The 21843-nt window shown below is 48.2% G+C and overlaps 3 protein-coding genes across 5 annotated transcripts; 2 read left to right on the plus strand and 1 right to left on the minus strand.

The window, feature by feature from the left end:
- The first annotated feature begins 317 nt into the window (after window positions 1–317).
- On the plus strand, window positions 318–12486 carry ddx3xb (DEAD-box helicase 3 X-linked b). Its single transcript, XM_084668353.1, is given in 20 exon segments — window positions 318–648; window positions 1692–1743; window positions 1997–2044; window positions 3410–3510; window positions 3513–3678; window positions 3681–3726; window positions 3921–4028; window positions 4116–4215; window positions 4457–4592; window positions 4886–4983; window positions 5287–5385; window positions 5627–5787; window positions 5942–6086; window positions 6240–6384; window positions 7435–7485; window positions 8260–8441; window positions 8555–8672; window positions 8923–9076; window positions 9257–9381; window positions 9478–12486. Coding segments are annotated over 20 exon segments (2157 nt in total). The 5' UTR covers window positions 318–603; the 3' UTR covers window positions 9555–12486.
- Window positions 12487–12636: 150 nt separating this feature from the next.
- On the minus strand, window positions 12637–15617 carry tgds (TDP-glucose 4,6-dehydratase). Of its 3 annotated transcripts, none has more exons than XM_084668355.1 (12): window positions 15362–15617; window positions 15195–15261; window positions 14925–14993; window positions 14659–14749; window positions 14379–14521; window positions 14181–14279; window positions 13960–14019; window positions 13642–13685; window positions 13390–13555; window positions 13241–13296; window positions 13003–13149; window positions 12637–12842 (listed from the first exon to the last, which is right to left on the minus strand). In XM_084668355.1, the coding sequence occupies exons 1-12, from the start codon at window positions 15406–15408 to the stop codon at window positions 12779–12781; spliced, it is 1053 nt and encodes a 350-aa protein (XP_084524481.1). In that variant the 5' UTR covers window positions 15409–15617; the 3' UTR covers window positions 12637–12778. The 3 variants fall into 3 exon arrangements, with proteins under 3 accessions (XP_084524481.1, XP_084524482.1, XP_084524483.1); XM_084668356.1 differs by having other exon boundaries at window positions 13052–13149; window positions 15362–15616; XM_084668357.1 differs by lacking the exon at window positions 15195–15261.
- Window positions 15618–15628: 11 nt separating this feature from the next.
- Window positions 15629–19869, plus strand: gpr180 (G protein-coupled receptor 180). Its single transcript, XM_084668354.1, has 9 exons — window positions 15629–15992; window positions 16568–16711; window positions 16915–17115; window positions 17407–17587; window positions 17906–17955; window positions 18104–18261; window positions 18471–18662; window positions 19556–19633; window positions 19717–19869. Exons 1-9 carry the CDS (start codon window positions 15854–15856, stop codon window positions 19867–19869), a joined length of 1296 nt encoding a protein of 431 aa, XP_084524480.1. The 5' UTR covers window positions 15629–15853.
- The last annotated feature ends 1974 nt before the right edge of the window (window positions 19870–21843 follow it).

Raw genomic sequence — 21843 nt, forward strand, 5'->3', positions numbered from 1 at the left:
TTCATTCAATTCCTCTAATTGACATCAGAATCTTTCAAATAGGTTTAATACAGCAACTTTCAAAACCTAATGTAAATAAAATAAGTTATGATAGTAAACACAAACGCACTCTTTTCGCAGTGGTATTTGTTACAAATGCATAGCTACAGCTAAACGCTAAATGTGAAGGATATATCGAGGATATGGTGTAAATATGATGCCAGCCCGCTGCTGCTCTGTCATCAGGTGACGGTGACAGGTTCCAAATCTAAGCGTCGCGATAAGTAGCGAGCCTGCTTGAGTCAGCTCAACCAATAACATTCCTCCGTCGGTGTCCTAGTTCCATTACAGCAGCGCACTGACCACAAGCTATTAGTTTCGGTAGCATTTGCAAAGCTTCCACCGGACTCGGGCTAAGCCAACGTTACTGCATTAAATAAGCATACAGCTAATGTGATTAGAAATACCAAGATATATACATCAACATATATCGCTTAACGTTATACATTTTTGGGGGAAACTGATAAAGGAGGGCGGCCAAGCGGCGGAGCTACTAGAAAGACAAACCGGCAAACAAAGAGATCCTTTTTTGACGTCAAAATTTTTCCTCAATATTCCTTAGTTATGAGTCATGTGGCCGTCGAAAATGTACACGGTCTAGAACAGCAGGTGAGTTTTCCTTTTTAAATCTGCGTTTTATGTGTCTTGTCATTCATTTGGAATCATAAGTCAAAAAAAGATCGTGGACAGCAGTGGGCCGGCTTGTTAGCTGCATTATGCTAGGCCGGCTAATGTTAGCTAGGCTAGCTTTGCTAGCTAAACTGCGTGTGTCGTCGAATCTGGTTAAAATGGAGGTCGACTGTGGTGTAAGGTAGTGGGGAGACGAGTGATGATGGCGGTGCCTCGCGTCCTAGCTAAAATGCCGAGTGCGACATTATCGCCGATTGCAAATCTAATAACTAAATTGAGGAATTCCGTTTACTTTACTAGTTTGGAGTAGAATGTCGTACTGTCAATTTACGTATCATGTGGTCTGCTTGATTTATTAATTTGCCGACTAGCTGTGGGGTATAGCTAGCTGTAGGTAGCGCTAGCCTTGGCCTTGCTGCCTGTAAGGGCTGCCAGTCAGCAGTCTGGCATTTTTTGATGTTATTGTTATCTTCATCACTGTCGTGGTTGGAAGAACACAAACCAGCTAACAAATTGACGGGTCACTAACAAACTACCGTCATCCATAGTTTGGCGTTTTGTAGTTTATTTACCTCACATCTTTGATGGAAATGTGCTCGTTAGCCATGCTGGTCGCAGGCCCTCTTCTGAAACTGGAAAAAAATGACCCAATTTGAGTCTATTAGTTACGTATCACGGGCATCTGAGATCTACGTCCGTCACCTTAAACCAACAGAGAATAGTTACGTTTCTTGATTTAAAATACACAGCTTATTGGCTCTGATTGTCAAGCATACCAAATAAATTAGGGTCCACGTTTATAGTTCTGTCTGCACTACTCGTTCCCACAGTTGACTTTTAGATGCCTTTCGTGGACCAACAGTATACGAAAGTTGCATTGTGGGGTGATTACGCGCAGTGCAACCCGGACTAACCAGACCTGATGTCTGCTAAGAGCTGACATGGAGCCGCTGCTGTGTAAGGGATAGCTGGCATGTTTGGTGTCAGGTGATGCTTAACTGTGCTTCTCCTCTTCCTTACAGCTTGCTGTTCTGGACTTGGGTTCTATTGACGGTCAGGGTGGTGGCACTGGCAGTAAGTAACATGCATTCTTATCCTCTTCTGACACAATCTCTGGCCCTTAAGAGACACGGACACAGGCTCTTTTTAGGCCTTTGGCCCTTTTCGCTAGGCTTACTGTTTGGTTTTGCTCATGGCAGTGGAGCCATGTCCTTCTGCGGGGGTAGACGAGACACTTGAGATTAAGACCAGTAATCCAGGATCCCCCTGCCAGTGTTTGTTTCTGTTGTGCTGTGCTGCCCCTGTTCTCACGAGTCTGTCTCTCTAGGGCGTTACATTCCACCTCATTTACGGAACAAAGAGGCTGCCAAAAATGGTAAGTGTCGACTCCCCCGACGTACAGGGTGGAAGTAAGGGCCCCTAACCTTGACTACCAAGGACCTGTCAAAGCAGTGTCTCAATTGATTGCACACCATAGTTCACCATCACTCCTAGAACCCCCTCCTCTCCAACAACACTCAACCACAGCGGTTCCCTTCCTCTCCGTCCCCTAAACACCTGGGAACTGATGGAGAAATCCTTGTGTAGATGTAGCTGAAGCAGGGCATGAGAACGTGCTGCCATGCTGTAGCTGAAGCCGGGCATGAGAACGTGCTGCCATGCTGTAGCTGAAGCCGGGCATGAGAACATGCTGCAGGGATGCTGCAGGGATGCTGGCCCAGCGCTTCATGGGCTGACAGTCTCAACACCAGGCCTAGGTCCATGCTCTCCAAAGGCAGATCCCTCCCGCTACCACACACACCGGTAGCATGTTCTTAATCATGAAGACGGTTTAGACATGACCCCTACCATGACACTGTTTGTCTTATTACAACAGGAAATGCTTATTCCTCTGCTAGACAGAACTCTTACTCTATGGCACCTGGAAGGAGATGTCAGTCCCTTTTTGACGGCTTTTTAGCTGAGGGAAGCTCTGGCGTTTCAGGAACAGTTTTATTAATCATTTCTTTAATGGCATGCCTTCATTAATTGCTTGCCGATGCAAAAGCCTCAATCTGATTGGAGGGCCGATGCTATGATGTCGTCCTGTTTGGTGGACAGCAGACGTGTTCTGCGTGTTTTGGAAGCGAAGCCTTCTGTAATTGGTGGAACGGAGACGGGGCCTTTTGTGATTGGTGGACCGGAGACAGGGCCTTCTGTGATTGGTGGACCGGAGACAGGGCCTTCTGTGATTGGTGGACCGGAGACAGGGCTGGCTCCTCCATGCACTAGTGGTGTTAGCAGCTCATCTCCTCTACGTTCACACTGCCTCTGTAAGTGAGGGCCAGACGTGGCGGCAGGGGCTGCTATGGTGTACCCTTGATTGGGACCTTGCTTTTGAGGAGACAGATGTTTGACCAGACGTTGTAAAGTTTCCACTGCAGAGCAGCTAAGTATGTCTGGCCTGCGACTTACACCTGTCTCTGTGGTGGCACCATGTTGGTTTGTACCATGTGACCTGCATATGAGGTGTGGGGGAGGTAAGCTGATCTCAGGTGTGTGTCTCGATGTGAAACGTATTTTCCCAGCAGGTGTCATTAATCAATAACCAATGTGTTCTAAATTGTTTTGCTGGGATTTGACATAAGCACATGCAACTGACTAACATCTTTCGATGATGTAATGTGATTGTTTGGGAAGGTCATGTCGTCATGTTTTCTCTCTTTTCCCCCCTTCTTCTTCTTCTTCTTCTACCCCCAAGACTCCCCTGGAGGGTGGGACGGTGGACGCAGCAACGGCTTTGTGAACGGTTATCATGACAACCGCATGAATGGCGGCAACGGCTTCGGGCGCGGCCCCCCCGCATGGAGAGGGGGCGGGGCGGTGGGGGGGGTTACCGCGGGAACCGGGGCGGGGCTTACAACCCCATCCAGCCCATGCAGACGGTGGGGTTCGGCGGGTACGAAAACAAAGATGGCGGCTGGACCACGGCCAAGGATGCCTACACGAGCTTTGGGGGCAGAGCCGACAGGGGAAGTCAGCCTTCTTCACCGAGCGCGGCTCTGCTTCTCGAGGAAGGTCAGCAGACCAAACGACATCCCCAAGCTACACCACTCAGTCAAACTACACTAGTCATATAAACACTGTTCCCTGACTCTGGCCACCTAAACGCTGTTTGAGCCACGCACCTCTGATCTTCTGCTGTATGTTCTTCTAGCACTGTTTGTACGTCAGTATGGAGGAGATGTGACTGTTCTCCATGTGGCTGTCAGGTACGAGCGCGGAGGGTTCGGCAGCGCGGGGAACAGCCGCTGGGTGGAGGACAGCAGGGACGACGAAGACTGGTCCAAACCCATCCCCCCCAACGAACGCCTGGAACAGTGAGCTCCAGCCCCACCTGCTTCATAGAAACAGCTGCTACTGTCTCATAGTAGTTGTTGCTGACTGTGTTGTGATCTTGCCCACAGTGAGCTGTTCTCAGGAAGCAACACGGGTATTAACTTTGAGAAGTACGACGATATTCCTGTTGAGGCCACGGGCCAAAACTGTCCACACCACATTGAGAGCGTGAGTCTGAATCACCATGCTGTCAATCCCTCCAGAACAGAGATCTAGCTTCTGTTAGTCTTCTTTAACTACCTTTGTGGGGACCAAAAGTCCTCTCAAGTGCAGTGGAACTTCAAGTGCTTTTTTACAGGGTTAGAATGATTAATTATGGGTTAAGCTTAAGGGTTAGTGTTTAGAGATGACACAATGTTGACTGATCGGGCCCCAGTAGGATAGAAAAACAAACCTGTGTGTGTTGCAGTTCCAGGACGTGGCGATGGGGGAGATCATCATGGGGAACATAGCTCTGAGTCGCTACACGCGCCCCACCCCGGTGCAGAAGTATGCCATCCCCATCATCAAGAACAAGAGAGACCTGATGGCCTGCGCCCAGACAGGTGCCCACCCCCAACCACCCCCTGCAGCACACGCTGGCACCCAAGCAGCGGGCGGGGATTCAAACCTGCGATCCACCTGATCTGCAGTCACATGTTGAAGAACTGAGCTACACACACGCAAATGGTTGGGGGATAGGTTTAAATCATTGGCTAGAGTATTTACAGATCAAGAGGTCAAAGGTTCAAATCCCCCCTGCACTGTACGTCACTGAGGATAAGGGCTAAATGATACTTTATTATGGGAAGCTTGTGTAACCCTATTGTGTGTGTGTGTGTGTGTGTGTGTGTGGCAGGCTCTGGTAAGACTGCAGCCTTCCTTCTCCCTATGTTGAGTCAGATCTACACTGAGGGACCTGGAGAAGCTCTTGCTGCTGCCAAAGCTTCAGGACAGGTGTGTGTGTGTGTGTGTGTGTGTGTGTGTGTGTGTGTGTGTGTGTGTGTGTGTGTGTGTGTGTGTGTGTGTGTGTGTGTGTGTGTGTGTGTGTGTGTGTGTGTGTGTGTGTGTGTGTGTGTGTGTGTGTGTGTGTGTGTGTGTGTGTGTGTGTGTGTGTGTGTGAGAGAGAAAGGCCCTCCTACAGAGGCGTTTGAGGAGACATGATCGAGAGTCTTGTTGAAGATGGGTGTCTGGTCCATTCCTATTTCTTTGTGTCGTCATAACAACGGAGAGGTTCTGTTCCTTGATGCGTCCCTGCAGGAGAATGGGAAGTACGGCAGGCGTAAGCAGTTCCCCATCGCCCTGGTGCTGGCGCCCACCAGAGAGCTGGCCCTGCAGATCTACGAGGAGGCCAGGAAGGTGAGCAGGCTGGCTCCCTCACACACACCCCTGCCTTCAGGACAGGGACTGGGAGGGGCCTGGCTGTGGAGGCCTCCTGCTCTTTGTGCTCCCATGCCAGCCGGCAACGCTGGGATTACAGTTCTGCAATGTAACACACATTGTTTGTGCTCTCTTCCTCTCGCTCTCTCTCCTTTTGTCTCTCACTCTCCCTACACCCTCCCAAAACACTCTCCCGCCCTCCTCCGCCCCCCACCCCCAGGTTGCGTACCGCTCTCGTGTGCGTCCCTGCGTGGTCTACGGAGGAGCAGACATCGGCCAGCAGATCAGAGACCTGGAGCGAGGCTGCCACCTGCTGGTGGCCACGCCTGGGCGCCTGGTGGACATGATGGAGAGGGGCAAGATTGGCCTGGACTACTGCAGGTAGGGAGGGAGGAGGGGAGGGTGAGGGAGGGGAGGGGAGGAGAGCCAGGGAGGGGAAGGAGGAATGGGAGAGAGCCAGGTGACTTGGTGGACTCCCAGAGGCAGCCCTTGCTGTGTTGTGTAGCCCTGTGGTGACCCCTGACCTCTGCCCCAGTTACCTGGTGCTGGACGAGGCTGACCGCATGCTGGACATGGGCTTTGAGCCTCAGATCAGACGCATCGTGGAGCAGGACACCATGCCTCCCAAGGGCCTGCGCCAGACCATGATGTTCAGCGCCACCTTCCCCAAAGAGATCCAGGTACCCTCACCTGAGCGCCCTCACCAGAGCGCCCTCACCAGAGCGCCCTCACCAGAGCGCCCTCACCAGAGCGCCCTCACCAGAGCGCCCTCACCAGAGCGCCCTCACCAGAGCGCCCTCACCAGAGCGCTGTTGACGATGTTGTATCCCTAGATCCTGGCTCGTGACTTCCTGGAGGAGTACATCTTCCTGGCGGTGGGACGTGTGGGCTCCACCTCAGAGAACATCACCCAGAAGGTGGTGTGGGTGGAGGAGAATGACAAGAGATCCTTCCTGCTCGACCTGCTCAACGCCACAGGTAAACCCTTCACCTCCCTCCCCCGCCGTGCCTAGCCGGGCGTGTAACTGACGTACTGCCCTGTGTGTGTGTGTGTGTGTGTGTGGCTTTAACTAATACAGGTTTGATGTAGGCTATAGGGTTAGAGGAAAGCCTCACTGTGGAATTGATAGAAGTTAGTTGGAACAAATGCCATGGCATTTTGTTTATTCCTGATACCAAAGGAATGCCTGATTCCTGATCTAATATTTGGGCTGTGTAACAATATCTATATCTACACTATCAGTATCTTATCTATATGTGCACAGAAACCCTTTGACCTTTTGTAGAAACGATAAGACAGAAATGAGTTCTGGCATTTCTTGCCACCAAACCTGTACTGTAGCCTACATTTAGATTAGATCTGTCATTAACAGAACATGTTTGTGTTCAGTGGCAGAGCCATAGATGGTACGCTGCCCCCCAGGCAGGCTCCCCCCAGGCAGGCTGCCCCCCAGGCCCCAGGCAGGCTGCCCCCCAGGCCCCAGGCAGGCTCCCCCCAGGCAGGCTCCCCCCAGGCAGGCTCCCCCCAGGCAGGCTGCCCCCCAGGCAGGCTGCCCCCTGATGGGGCTAGTGTAGCAAGGGAAACGCTGCTGCTAGATTGCTAATCAGCAGAACTGAACTGTCAGAAAGTGAACGGGCACGAGCCAGTGTGAGCGTTTGCTCTCCCGCCCCAGCATCCAGGAGAACTAACAGCCAGGGTCACAAAAACAGCTGGAAAAATACAGATCAAAATAAGACAATAGATGTCCAATAACCCCTTTTATTAGATTTGTTGTCGTTAGTATTGGTTCAGCATCAAGTACTGCAACACTTGGTATCAGTATCAAAGTAAAAATATTGCCATGGTGACAACTCGATATGTAACATTCTCATTGAGACAGACACTGTTGTTTATGTGGATAGGACCGTTTTTAAACAGGCTCCTAACCTCTATGGCTCTAAAGTTCACATCCTAAGTGTCAGTTTGAAATTGTTTCACCTGATATCAAAGTGCAGTACGTTCATCACGGGGTTTGGTTCTATCCTAAGTCATTCCCAACGAGGCTCAGGATAATGCAGTTGAAAACATAGAGAAACCCGGTAAGTAGGACTTTATTATGACTACAGTGGACGTAGGTGCCTTTTTACATCATTTCATATGATTGTTTTGTTTTAAATGGTTACCCATAGTATCTCCGTTTCTGTATGAGGTCCCATTAGGTTCCATGTTGGTGTCAGTCGGCCATCTTGTCTTTGTAATTGTGACGGCACTCATTTGATATGATTTGAGGAAGTCTTTGTGGGTGGTGTTTGCTTGTCAGCTTGCCTGCCTGCCTGCCTGCTTGTCAGTCCTCTATATCAACATGACCTGAACACCACCTGCTTCTGTCAGATAGGCCAGCATGCCAAAGCACTCCACTATACCAGAAACAAACTGGTCTGATTGAATTGCTTACATTTTAAAAATGTTTCCATCTGTTTCCTGAGGCAGAGGTGTGGTGTGCACACGGCCTCCAGGAAGCAGGAAGCAAGCAAGATGCATTTTGAACCCTGGGTTAGACAGAGCTGATGCCCTCAGCCTAACACCAGCAGGAAGACTGACAGAACGGTCACTAAATAAAACCCTAACCACTATTTTCCTTGAACCTTTTGAAGTCGTCTGCCTTTTGTCCTTCTCTTGTTGACTTGCCCCCCCCTCCTCCTCCTCATCCCAGTAGCAGCCTGGCTAGATCTTCTGTATTGCAGTGTTGTTTGTGCACCATTCACAAAGATTTGCTGTTTTTCATTCTGGGGCAACTGGGGAAAATAATTGACACACAACCCAAAGGAGAGCTTGACCCGGGTCTTGAGCGGTTCCTGTCTCCCTGCCCCCAGGAAAGGACTCCCTGACGCTGGTGTTTGTGGAGACCAAGAAGGGAGCTGACGCCCTGGAGGACTTCCTGTACCGTGAGGGCTACGCCTGCACCAGTATCCACGGAGACCGTTCCCAGAGAGACCGAGAGGAAGCGTTGCATCAGTTCCGTTCAGGACGATGCCCGATCCTGGTGGCCACAGCGGTGAGGCACACACACGCACACACACACTCACACACACACACACACACACACACAGAGAGGGCACTCTTCAGTGTCGAGGTGGAAGGCCCCAGTCTGAGTGTTCTCCTGGTTAGGTGGCGGCGAGGGGGTTGGACATCTCTAATGTGAAGCACGTCATCAACTTCGACCTCCCCAGTGACATCGAGGAGTACGTCCACCGCATTGGACGAACCGGCCGCGTGGGCAACCTGGGTGAGCACACGGCTGAACCCACACACTTCTAGAACCTTCCACACCCTTCGAAACCTTCCACTACCTTCCGAAATCTTGCACACCTGTCCGCATCATTCTAACCCTTCCACATGGTATTCTGTTTAAGTGGGTTTTTGATATGTTTTAGTTCACGTTTGATATCATGTTTAAGTTGGTTTCGGATGTAATGTTTAAGGGGACGTGTGATATAAAGTGAGTTGGTGTTTGATCACATGTGCGTGTCCTGCAGGTCTGGCCACGTCCTTCTTCAACGATAAGAACGGGAACATCACCAAGGATCTGCTGGACATCCTGGTGGAAGCCAAGCAGGAGGTGCCCTCCTGGCTGGAGAGTCTAGCCTACGAACACCAGCACAAGAGCAGCAGCAGGGGGCGCTCCAAGAGGTACGACCAGGGAGGCATGAGATATATGATGAGGGATTATGAAATGAGAGGGAGACATGGATAGAAGAGAGGGTGCTCTTCATCATGAAGCCCCAGCAAGGGGATGGAGGTTCCTGGGGGGCGTTGAGGTTTTGAGGTCTGTTTCCCCCCCATGTCTGACACCATCCCCTCCTCTCTCAGGTTCTCTGGTGGCTTCGGGGCGCGGGACTACCGCCAGACCAGCGGGGGCGGCAACACCGGGGGCTTCGGTGGGCGCGGGGGGCGTAACCCTGGAGGACACGGAGGGAACCGGGGGTTCGGCGGGGGTAAGGATAGCTCATCCAGCCTCCGTGTGTCTGAGGTACCTGCTGCTGACAGGTCCAAGTGCTGCTCTCTCACTCTGTTCTCTCCTCCAATCACAGGCGGGTTTGGAAACTTCTACAGCGACGGCTATGGAGGAAACTATACCCACTCTCAGGTGGACTGGTGGGGCAACTGAACACCCCCACCCCCGGTCTGCCCCCCGGTCTCCTCTACCCCTTCTCCTATACCACCCCCCCCTCCCACCCCCACCATTGCAGTGGGTTGCACCACGCCAAACTCACAGAGACAGGAACCACATGTAAACTAAGCCAGACTATATAAACCCCTGTGTAGCTTCTAACCAGACTCTGCAGTACATTACCAGCTGTGATTCTCTGACCACTTTTCCAAACATGGAGCCGAGAGGAGAGACAGGTTGTTGGGAGACAAGAGCCAGGGTCACGGAGCCAATCCCACTGGCCCGGCTCAGGAATCATGGGATGGTTGTCGGTGACGACGAAAGCTAATGTAGAATCTTGGGACTTGTAGATTATTATTATTATTATTTTTTTTCTCTCTTCAACTGCATTTTCTTTCTTTGTAACGGAAAAAAAAATATTGAGGATCATTTGTTTGTTAATGTACTGTGCCTTTAACAATTAGATCGTTTACGCTTTGATTTCTTTTAAAACTTTAAAGGCCGAAACCTGGCCAAATAGGAACTAAATTATGTTTTGTTAACATTGTTATGTTAATTTTATTTGGAAGTAAAACAAAAGCTTGAGCTAAATCAAACCTTGGCAAACACTGAGATGACATGACTATGATTCATGTGTCCATTTGAGCCTCTAATTAGTCGCAGGGAACACGGGTGGCTGCAAACATCCCAGTTTTAGCGCACAAGAATTCCACTACAGACTTTCAAAACCCTTGTGGCAAAAGCACTTTTCAAGGGAAAATAGTTAATGTTCTCGCTCACTCTATCCTGGAGAGGAATATGGTAGTGTTCACTAAATCAGCCATTCCAGTTCAACAATTGTGAAAATTTTAAAATGAAGCATTTGAAAATGAAAAGTCCAACCGCACAATGTACTTGGATTGTTCAGTGGTTACGTTAAATGACCCACTTGTAAATAAACTTGTCGTAGCGGCAGCTAGGAGCAAGCTATACAGTGGGTGAAATAGGCATTTGATTTAGACTTGTTTTTACTTGAAACATTTTTGAAAGATTGGAATTGACAAGCATGGAAATTGAAGGCCAACTGTCTTTCAATATTTACAAAACTGAACTGAAAAATCTTAGCAAATTAATCAACGCTTGCCATATTGAAAGTGACGTTTGAATGGTTGCCATTGGACCCCACAGACCCTGTGCAGCTTTGCTTGTTGTCAAGGCCTCAGGACAAAGACGCATGCAAGTGTTGTTGTTTTTTGGTCAAGGAGTTTAAAAGCAAACAAATTCTGCAGCAGGCTTTTATTTGTTACAAAAGTTCTCCACTCTTATTCTTTTTGTTAAATTTTCTAGTTTATTTTAATTTTTTTTCAAGCTGCGTTTGAATCCGAAAGACATTCTCGGGTCAACTGTGTCGAGATACAAGCTCTTCCACGTAGAGTCCAGGGAGGTGGTCAAGGGCCCAGGCAGGTCAGGGTCAGCGAGGGGCGGTCATGTACAGAGCTAACTGGAGAACTGCACCCGTAGCAAGGGGGTTGATGGGAAGTGTAGTTTTGCTTTCCAGTGCACTGCTGGAGAAGACAGCAGTGTTCCCTGGCTGGTGCATCTATCCCATGTGACCGGGCGCTCATATTTTCCTACACAAACTCAATACAGCTATTCTTCCCTGGAGGGATGGGTCGTCTAGGCGCATTTTGTAAAATCACTGGCCAGCTGGTCTCCCTGGCATACAGGCTTCCTCCTTGTGGAGGATTGGCCAAACATTTGCAGGAAAAGGCATTTAACTTTAAAGTGCAATAGATGCATATATATTCTCAAAGTGTGTCGTGCCTTGACATTTGAATAAGATAACATTGACTTGGTGGTCATGGAACAGATGCACTGACAGTGTTGTGATAACTTAAGATTGATTGGTGCTACTTAAGTTAGGTGTAGGCCCCTTTGTGATGTTCGCCCATCAAGTTTTACAGAAAGTTCTTTTATTGCACATTTAGAGTTTTATATAAATGTTGTCTTGAGTACGTGTCCTTATGAAGCTTCAGAAGTGTGTGTGAAGTTACGATAAACGCAGCTTGTTTCAGAAAGGGGAAAGTGTTATCACTATTTAAACCAGGATTTATTTGGGACCAGGGGTTAGTACAGTAGCAGTCTTGGAATTTAGCTATTTGCACACAGTACTAGATTCTACTTTCGCTGCTAGTTTGTGTAATTTATTAAGCATTTTTGAGAAATATTTATTTTTATAAGCCTAAAAAGTGATAGTTTAAGAAACTTGACCAAAAGACAGTACAAAAACACTGGCACTTGAATGTTGAATGTCACCGCGTGGAAATTTATATTTTTCGGGGTAGTGTGAGCTTTTTAATGTAAGTCATATTGGACTCATATCAAAACACCTGTTACAACACCTCCTACTGCAGGCTTCATAGCAGCTCCATCTAATCAGCCGTTATCAGGTCATTTCAAAATTTGAAACAACCAACCAATGCCAAGGTTTGGATAAAAATGATCAAAACCATTTTCTAAAAAAAAAAAAATGTACTAGTGCAAATAAGTGTCCAGATTCTCTCCAATTCAATTGAGTTTCTTTTGTTTCTGAGTTCCCCCCCCCCCCCCCCCCCCCCCCCAGTGAATGTCTGGCACATGGCAATCTGAAAAAAAAACATGTGGTTCTGCTCTATTGTTGTGTGTATATTTGGGCCTTGGTGAGTTCTTGAGCGAGTATTTGGCAAGCCACAGCTGAAGCGAAACGTCTTTGGTTCAAGAAAAGATGTGAGTTTGTGGCTTTTGGCTGGCAAACCCTCTTCCTACTCCACAAGTGGCCCACTAGTTAGTATTTGCTTTATGTAAAATGTAATATTCAGTTTAGAGGCTGTGCACTGCACGAGAAACACTTACCTGTGCATTTATTGTATGATTTTACCAAAATTAAAAGTTTGGACTTGCAAATACGTAACTTAACGTTTGTATGTGTTACTTGAGGTGGAGGAGGTATATCGTTGATCTCTATGATGAGTCATCACAATACTAAATAATAATGAAGTCCACACCCACAACATGTAGGCTCTGCGCTCGGACAGTTTCACTTGAGTCACAAAAAAAACGATTCTGTCTTGTTAAATCTTTATTTACTTTTTAAAAAGCTGTACAATCCATCTTGGTCATTATCATACAAAACATTTGTGTCTCTTTTCAACCATAAGATGTTCCTTCATCTCCAGTGTGTCTATTGGTCCTGAGTGTGAGACTCACAGCTGATTGGCTGTTCTGTAAACTCCTCCCAGAAGTCTGGATTGTCTTGGTACCATTTCACTGCAAATAGTAACAGATGACCTGAAGTCATGATCAAATTATCAAAATTTATGTAAAAATGGCAGGGGGGGATCTGAACTTGAAACTTCTTGAACTGAATTCAAATGCCCCCCCCCACCCACCAAGGTGCATTTCATAATGTATGTACAGAAAAAAGTACTTCTCTGTATTGCATATTTTCAGCGAGGACCAGCACAGGTGAGATGTACCTGTGGTCCTGATGCCCTCGGCCCAGGAGACAGCTGGCGCCCAGCCCAGATGCCTGAGCTTGTCTGAGTTGATGGGGTACCTGAGGTCAACCTGGGGCCTGGAGGTCAGAGGTCAGAGGTCAGAGGTCACATTCCTCAGATCAAGCTGCTTTTTTGATAACATTTTGATTCCAACTGTAATTCACCTACCGCTCTGCAACAAACTCTAACCAATCACCCAGGCCCGTGTCCGGCACGTTCCTGACCTGGGAGAAAGACAAGCGTATTTTTCCCACTTTTACTTCTATACGTTTTAAGACTAAAACGGCCGACACGATCATAAGGACATGGACTCTTACCATCTTGGTTAGCTCTCTGGCCAGCTGGATGATGGAGATTTCAAAGTCGGCCCCAATGTTGTAGATTTCTCCCACAATCCCTTTCTCCAGAATGGTGAGAAGGGCCTCAACAACATCCTCCACAAACAGGAAGTGGCGAGACTGGGGCCTTGTGCCTTGTATGGTACTAAGAGAGGATTATGGGGCTTGTAGTCAACAAACACAATTAGCAGCCTACAAAAATTATAATTGATGCTAAATGTCAAATGTTACCACTTCTTGTTGTTTTGCAGAAGAGAGATGAATCTTGGAATAACCTTGAAAAAAAAGTTGCATTAATATCAGATGGCTGAGCGGTGAGGGAGTCGGGATAGTAATCAGAAGGTTGCCGGATCAATTCCCTGCCGTATCCCAAAATGACATTGTGTCCTTGGGCAAGGCACTTCACCATACTTGCCTTGGGGGGAATGTCCCTGTACTTACTGTAAGTCGCTCTGGATAAGAGCGTCTGCTAAATAACCAACTGTAAACTATAATATTTTTGTGAGGAACACAAGTATGTCTGAAGATTCGTCAAGGATGTTAGAGTACCTTTTCAGTGAACTGTCTGGGTCCGTAGACGTTGTTGCTCCTTGTCACGATCACAGGAAACTGATAAAAAAAAAAATAATTACACTGTCAAACGTCAATTGACTGAAATGCATCTTTGACGTTTATGTTGGCTATAGGTGCTGATCTGCGGAGCCCTCTGACATTGCTTGGGAAAAGGGCGATACAGATGGTATGAGATGTTGCCTGAACAGTAATCCCACCCTGTACTTCTCCCAGTAGGACAACACCAGACGTTCTGCGGCTGCTTTGGTGTTGGAGTATGGGTTGGAGGGTCGTCTTGGGCTAGTCTCCTCAAACGCCTGTTCGGAAAGACAAACCGTCATCCCGCCTGCATTTAGTCTGTGGAGATCTGTTACTAATAATCTGTAAAGGTTTATGAGACGTCTTTGTGAACGGACCTTATCCAGGCTCTGTCCGTAAACCTCGTCTGTACTGATGTAAACAAACTTGTCCACCTTGGCGTCGAACGCTCCCTTCAGTAGCACGCGCGTCCCTTCCACGTTCACCCTATGGAAGGTTGATGGACAGACGAAGGAAGACTCTAAAATAAAATAAATTGTGTTATAATTAGGCCTATATATTTTGCAGAAACGGCGCATAGGTTGTAGTTTGGACGTTTTTAGGCGCCAGTAAAACCAATAAACTTAATCAAGAAAGAGTAGCCTATTCGATTCTCACCAACGTGTGTTTTGGCGGCCAGATGAAAAACAATATCTATGTTTTCTGTAGCGAAGATGTGGTTTACCAAGCGTGTATTGCAAATGTCCCCCTGTTAACAAGAAGATACATGTAGATTGGCATCAGGTATGCACACAAGTGTAATTAAACTTTGAAAACTAAACGTTTTTGGTCTACATGTAGACTAGGGCTATCATTTAGGCCTATATAATTCCAGATGTCCCATATGGCGTGATCATTGAAATACAATAACCGAATATTCGCACCTTGATGAACGTGTAGTTGTCTCTCTCTTCAACGCGTTCCAGGCTGCGTGCACTCGCACAGTAGTCCATCTGTGAGAACAGATTCTCATGTTAATCATTATATTTTACTCGTGAACTTTCCAACACAATAATGTTCTGTTTTCGTGAGGTGAGTAAAACGACATTGACAACTTCAATAAGGTAGTAGATTTTGTTTAGGGCCGTAATTTAAATGGTAGTAGTCAGCTCATCAAAACCATCAGCTGATTAAGTGCGAAAAAAGCGTCTTACATTGTCCAAATTGATAATGCGCCAGTCTGGATGTCTGTTGACCAATGAACAGACGAAATGGGACCCACTATTGAGACGAGAAAAAGGTATTGATGGATCTGGGAATCTGACAGTCGGAGAGGCTGAACTATAGTCCACATCGCTTTATTTCTAAGAGATACACTTACATGAACCCCGACCCTCCGGTAACCAGGATATTCGTACAGAAGTCCATCTCTCACCACCCGAGACTCTCACTGAAGACCAGTTTAAGTACATTCGTGACGAACACCATTCGAGATGTGGGACGAAAGAAAACCGATCACCTTGACTGAAGTTAGTCATCCAACTAACTTCCCATGTTTTAGGAGTTCTGAAAAACGGAGACTTCAAACCGCTTCTTGCTACTTCACACTTCACATAGCTGATATTACGACAATACAAAGCTGCTCTACGGCAATGTTGACACGTATTATCGTTAGGTGGGACATTTTAGAGATTCCTGTTTGGTCCTTCTGATTGGTTTTCATGTTTGACGTCCGAACAAGGTCTCTTAATGATTGGCTGAACTCGACATCCATCAAACTGTCAGCGCTCAAGGATCTGTGTTTGTCGAACGTTCCATTGATTCGTAGTCGAATAAATGTACTGTTAATGCAAAGATTTAATATTCATCAAGAATGTATCGACTATGGGCCGTACTTACGGCTTTCATAATATGCACTCCTGTCGTATTTGGTAAAACCGTCATAGGAGTTTTCAAGAGTGATGCAGCACGAGAACAGATCGGCCAGTACATCACTAAATTCATGTACCACGGTAGGCACTAAATTCAAGGAAAGCTTTTGATGTATATTTGCATGTGTTTGTGTTGGACGCGTCTTATTTAGTTCTTGTCGTATCTTACTGAACATGAGAAATATGTTGTATTTTTTATACAAGATCCGTTGGGACCTTGTGGTGATTTTTTTTTCTTTTGAATATTGTTGATATCTTCGAAAATACACGTTAGGCAAAGTATAGCAAATGTAAGATAAGTCTTCTCGATCAAATCTCAGGTGTGAAACAAATAAACTACCTTGGATTGTTTAGGGTTCAAAGTTCACCAACATGCAAACTCAATATGGTGTTGTGGGTGTCAGGTCAAAGCTGTAACAACACAGCCTCATTTGAGTATCAAAGCACGAGAACAATCACCTCCCTCATCAGTGATGTGAGCATAGCACAGCAGAGATGTCGGGTCAAACAGAACTGAATCCATGACAGAGCTACTGTCCTGCCTGTTAACAGTAAAACAAACGAATAAGAAACAAAAAATATGATGAAACATCGACATCTCTTCCGCTCACCTCTTCAGTTTCCCTCCTGTCATCCGTCTCCCCGTGTGTGTCCAGGGGGCGGAGGTCGGGTGCTGTGTCGGCTGGAGAACGCTCCTCTGGCGGTGGAGAAGGGGGCTCGTCTGCTGCTCTTCCAGGACCTGGAGGACGGCTTCGACAACCTGAGCTGCCTGGAGCGTCTCTCCAGAGCCCAGCTCTCCAGTAGGTCACACACAACCCAGGGAGCTGGATTGGAGCTTCTACAGTAGATTATAAGGCTTGAAGGGGCCCTTTCCTGTCACACTTTACTGTCCAACAAGGCATGAAAAATGCCAAGGTATAATATTAATATTAAGGGTGTGGTATTTCAAATAAATGGCATCCATTTCTAACGTGCCCTGTTGTCGTCTGCCTTCCTGTCTTAGTTCCCCTGAGCCAGGAGGAACACAACCAGAGCATTCCCCCCCAGGCCTCCCCCCAGGCCTGGCACGCCCTCTACAGCGACCGCTACACCTGCCACCACCAGGATGCCATCCCAGCACAAGAAGACCTGCACTTCCTCCTCATGCTGTTGAACCCAGACGGAGCGGGGAACCCTCTGGAACACTTCAGCTCAGAAGAGGCAGGTCAGCCAGCCAATCACCCTACGCCACCTTTACTCAGCCAGCCAATCACCCTATGCCACCTTTACAATCACCTGACACGCGATGCCAGCTGCAAATATGAACATGACGACACCATTCATTACAATTCATTCATATAGCAGATTATTTTAATCAAAGCGATAAACAGACAGACAGAGTAGAAGATCAGGAATCGGAAGAACATTGTACCAACCCTAACCCCAGCAAGGGATCACACATCAGATTTTTGGTCTTCAAGATGAACAGATCTCCCACCTCTCTCTCCTGTTGCAGGCCTTCACAGTTTTTACTTCCTGTTGATCCTCGCCTACTTCCTGGCGTCCTGTATTTACGTGCAGCCGCTGTGGCATGCGCTGCGTAAGGGCGGCCCTATGCACACTGTCCTCAAGGTGCTGTCCGTAGCCCTCGCTCTCCAGGGGTTCTCCGCACTCTGCAACTACGTCCACCTGGCCAGGTCAGTCAGACAAACTTTATTTTTCCAACCTTTAAAAAAAGAAAATTTTGATTTTATCCAAACTTTTGTTGGAAAATATTTTTTCAAAACTTAGTTGGAAAATATATTGTTCACATTTTTGTTGTGGATGATAGCCAGGAAATGAAAAAAGGCGTGCCAGAAAAATCTACTTAAGTACTTGCCATCTCTGGATACCTGGTTACCTACAGCCATGCTTGTGTGTAGACAGGGTGTGTAGAGAGGGTGTGTAGAGAGGGTGTGTAGAGAGGGGGTGTGGAGAGGGGGTGTAGAGAGGGTGACCTGCTGTGTGTTCTTCAGGTACTGCAGAGACGGGCTGGGCATGCCTCTGATGGGAAGCCTGGCTGAGCGTGAGTCTGTCATTCCTCTTCTGAATCCCTGTGTAGTTTTCACACACTATCACCCAATAAGGACACTACCATCCCAAGATTGTTCACAAACCTACTTCACCATGAAACGTTGTGTTGAGCGTGTTGTAACGGAGGTGTTCCTCCCCAGTGTGTGAGGTGGTATCCCAGGTGTCCATGCTGTACATGCTGCTGAGTCTGTGTCTGGGCTGGACGCTCGGCCGCAGCAGAAAGACACCGAGCAGACCGCTTCAGTGGAGCTCCTCCCCCTTCTCCACCGCGCTGGCGCTCGGGGGCGTGGCCACGCAGGTTGGCACACCACCACGGTCCTTTACCTGAGATCCTGGTCCTCGGGGACCTGTTCTACCCCCCTGCATGTTCTAGATGTTTCCCTGCTCCAACATACCTGGTTCATATGAATTGAGCGTCATCAAGCTCAGCAGAAGCCTGATATCGACCCATTCATGTCCAACCAGCACATCCACAACTGTGTGTGTAATTCCTCTTGGGGCCCACAGGGGGCGCTGCTAGTGTGGGAGCAGCTGGAGGAGACGGAGCACCACGGCTTCCACGGGCAGCGCAGCGTGGCCGGCCTGCTGCTCATCGCCCTGCGGGTGGGCCTCGCCCTGCTGCTGGGGTCCAGGCTGTACCAGGCCACCTGCTCCGAGAGAAGCACGCTCAAGAGGGACTTCTACGTTACCTTTGCCAAGGTAACACGCCTCAGATTGCCCGACGAGCATCTGGTTTGATAAATACCACAAAAAATTCGGATATACACCGTCAGCTATTTGCGGTTGGGCAAAGGCGATTAAGCTGCGGTCGCAATGTTAGTAAATGAGGCCCTGAGTGTCGACCTGCTCCGTGGCTCCCTGTTGACAGGGCTGCGTGCTGTGTGTCTCTGTCAGGGCTGTCTCCTGAGGGCTGTGTGTCTCTGTCAGGGCTGTCTCCTGAGGGCTGTGTGTCTCTGTCAGGGCTGTCTCCTGAGGGCTGTGTGTCTCTGTCAGGGCTGTCTCCTGAGGGCTGTGTGTCTCTGTCAGGGCTGTCTCCTGAGGGCTGTCTGGTGTGTGTCTCCGTCAGGGCTGTCTCCTGAGGGCTGTGTGCTGTGTGTCTCTGTCAGGGCTGTCTCCTGAGGGCTGTGTGTCTCTGTCAGGGCTGTGTGTCTCTGTCAGGGCTGTCTCCTGAGGGCTGTGTGTCTCCGTCAGGGCTGTCCCCTGAGGGCTGTGTGTCTCTCAGGGCTGTCTCCTGAGGGCTGTGTGTCTCTCAGGGCTGTCTCCTGAGGGCTGTGTGGTGTGTGTCTCTGTCAGGGCTGTCTCCTGTGTGCTGTGTGTCTCTGTCAGGGTTGTCTCCTGAGAGCTGTGTGTCTCTGTCAGGGTTGTCTCCTGAGAGCTGTGTGTCTCTGTCAGGGCTGTCTCCTGAGAGCTGTGTGCTGTGTGTCTCTGTCAGGGCTGTCTCCTGAGGGCTGTGTGTCTCTGTCAGGGCTGTCTCCTGAGGGCTGTGTGCTGTGTGCTGTGTGTCTCTGTCAGGGCTGTCTCCTGAGAGCTGTGTGCTGTGTGTCTCTGTCAGGGCTGTCTCCTGAGGGCTGTGTGCTGTGTGTCTCTGTCAGGGCTGTCTCCTGTGGTTCCTGTGCCAGCCGGTGCTGGTGCTGCTGTCTGGGCTGTTCAACCTGCACCAGAGACAGAAGGTAGGAGCTCTCTCCTCCACACAGAAGATCCCACAGCCTAGGGAGGAACTGTTCTATAAAGCTGTGTGTGTGTTTGTGTCCAGGTGGTGACCATCGGGGTGATCCTGTGCCAGTCTATATCGGTGGTGATTCTCTACCAGCTGTTCTTGTCTCGCAGTCTGTACTGGGAGGTGTCCTCCCTCTCCTCTGTCAGCCTGCCCCTCACCATGTCCCGAGGGGGCTGGGGGGGCCACTGACCCCGGGGGGCTGGGGGGGCCACTGACCCCGGGGGGCTGGGGGGGGCACTGACCCCGGGGGGCTGGGGGGGCCACTGACCCCGGGGGGCTGGGGGGGCCACTGACCTGCCCTCATTATGGGGCTACCGACCCTGCTGGGGGGCTGGGAGGCCACTCACTCTGCACAACGACTACAAGCTCACTGTCTCTTTGCTGACCCCAACTTCAGGTGCAGGTCAGAGGTCACACACAGAACTGACCCCAGAACTTAAACTCCAGAGTCCAGTTATGTGACTATTATCTGATGTTTGATTTGTGTTTGAGGATGTGTATGTCTATTGCTGGACTGAGAATCTTACTGAAACTAAAGAACTGATCTCCTGAAGTTAAAGTTCCTTTGGTGAGAGAATAATGGATTTACAGTCTGTCTGTCTATACCAAAGACAGAGATACCAAAATGTACAATGGAATTCTTTTTTTTTTTCATTCTGTTATATTTGTCAGACTTCTATTATACACCTTTGTCGTGTAAATATCCACATCACATTGTATCTTAATCCCCAGCACAAAGTTTGTGGACATGTAGATGCATGTGAGAGTTGTATTAATGCTATTTGCATCAATCGTGGAATTATACTTGAATATTCATGCTCATTCTAGCTGTTACTGAACCAGATGTGTGACGTTTCCACAGCTGTAGTTTTCCCTCAAAGTGCCTGAGACGACAATCACTTCACCTGCTTGGTGTTTCTGTACAACATCAGTGTTACAGACCAGGATCTCTGGTAATACGCTAAAATATGAGAGGACATAAAAAAAGATCAAGTAACTTTGCTCAATGTTCATGTAAAGCATGTTTTTAGAGTTGAAAATGTAATTACTGTGTATGTTTGTGTAAATAAAGAATGATTCACAGTTGTAGATTAAAGGTGTGTGCGTGTGTGTAGCAGTCAGAAGGTATTCTGTCACAAATGACATTACAGATGTAGCCTAACAAGTCTAATGTAAATGATTGATTATCGTCGTTCATGGTGTAACAATGTCTTCTAACAGTAACAGTAAATATTGTACCTTTTAAGGGTTTCTCTGGGCAGAAGCAGTTTCCTTGATGTGTCTCAGAATGAAACAGAAAAAAGGTTCCAGGTTGTAAACCACCAAGGTGACCACACAACATTCATATGGTATCTGATGACTAAGTGCTAAAAGTACCAAAAGGCTAGAGTTCTCAGTATGTTGGTGGATGTGGTTATGATTTCCCAGAGCTGGAAACCGATTAATCTCTTCTAACCGCCACAGTGAGGGGGAGAAGGTGATGATTAAAAACCCCAAAGGAGCTAAACAGGCCACCTTGTTTTACAGAAAGCTGAACACTGCATGTTCTCAGCTGGCTTCCAGACTTCACTGCTCTTCCGCCTGGTGGTCAGACGAACCGTCAAACACACACAAATACACAACACACTGAGACCTTGTTATACTGGCTAGCACACGACTCAGCGTTTCCCTCCAAGCCATAGCAGAACAGCGGGAGTTACCTGGGAACACCTGGGAACACAATATCAGCAGGCTGTTAACTACCTCAGGTTACCAGGACAGAGGGAATGCATCAGCAAAGCCTCATGCAGGAGATGTATCTAGCTCAGGGGTGGATGGTTAGAAGCCCATACCGTTGGTTCTCCGGAGCTTGGGCATCCATGTGTGCCAGACTGCCAGTAGGCAACATTCAGTTATAATTAAACATTGCAAATTTTTTTTTTTTAAGGCGTGGGCCCGTAAGCGCCTCTGCAAAATGCCCCAGGTTTGAATTCACCTTTGTACATTGTGTTGGAAAAACTAGGTGAACAATATTTACTGTATTATAACCTGGCCCTGATCCAGCTCTGCAGTATGTGCTGCAGTCAGCAGGTGGGGTTTCTGTTGGATGTATGTCAGGGTCTACCCACCAGGGTGGGTACCACACCACACACGGGGGAAAGGAAGACCAAGACTACTGCATGA

The sequence above is a fragment of the Hypomesus nipponensis genome, chromosome 12 (genome assembly GCF_054491055.1).
Source record: "Hypomesus nipponensis isolate SF chromosome 12, ASM5449105v1, whole genome shotgun sequence".
In the NCBI taxonomy this organism is placed as follows: Eukaryota; Metazoa; Chordata; class Actinopteri; order Osmeriformes; family Osmeridae; genus Hypomesus; species Hypomesus nipponensis.

Excerpts from the sequence above, each read along its gene's own strand:
- tgds (XM_084668355.1), bottom strand. The coding sequence starts at position 15,408 with ATGGACTTCTGTACGAATATCCTGGTTACCGGAGGGTCGGGGTTCAT. Across the intron at positions 15,262-15,361 it reads ACCGGAGGGTCGGGGTTCAT|TGGGTCCCATTTCGTCTGTT; the intron begins GTAAGTGTATCT and ends TCGTCTCAATAG. Across the intron at positions 13,150-13,240 it reads TTAGAGTTTGTTGCAGAGCG|GCCCCAGGTTGACCTCAGGT; the intron begins GTAGGTGAATTA and ends TCTGACCTCCAG.
- gpr180 (XM_084668354.1), top strand. The coding sequence starts at position 15,854 with ATGTATCGACTATGGGCCGTACTTACGGCTTTCATAATATGCACTCCT. Across the intron at positions 16,712-16,914 it reads CTCCAGAGCCCAGCTCTCCA|TTCCCCTGAGCCAGGAGGAA; the intron begins GTAGGTCACACA and ends TTCCTGTCTTAG. Across the intron at positions 17,956-18,103 it reads GATGGGAAGCCTGGCTGAGC|TGTGTGAGGTGGTATCCCAG; the intron begins GTGAGTCTGTCA and ends GTTCCTCCCCAG.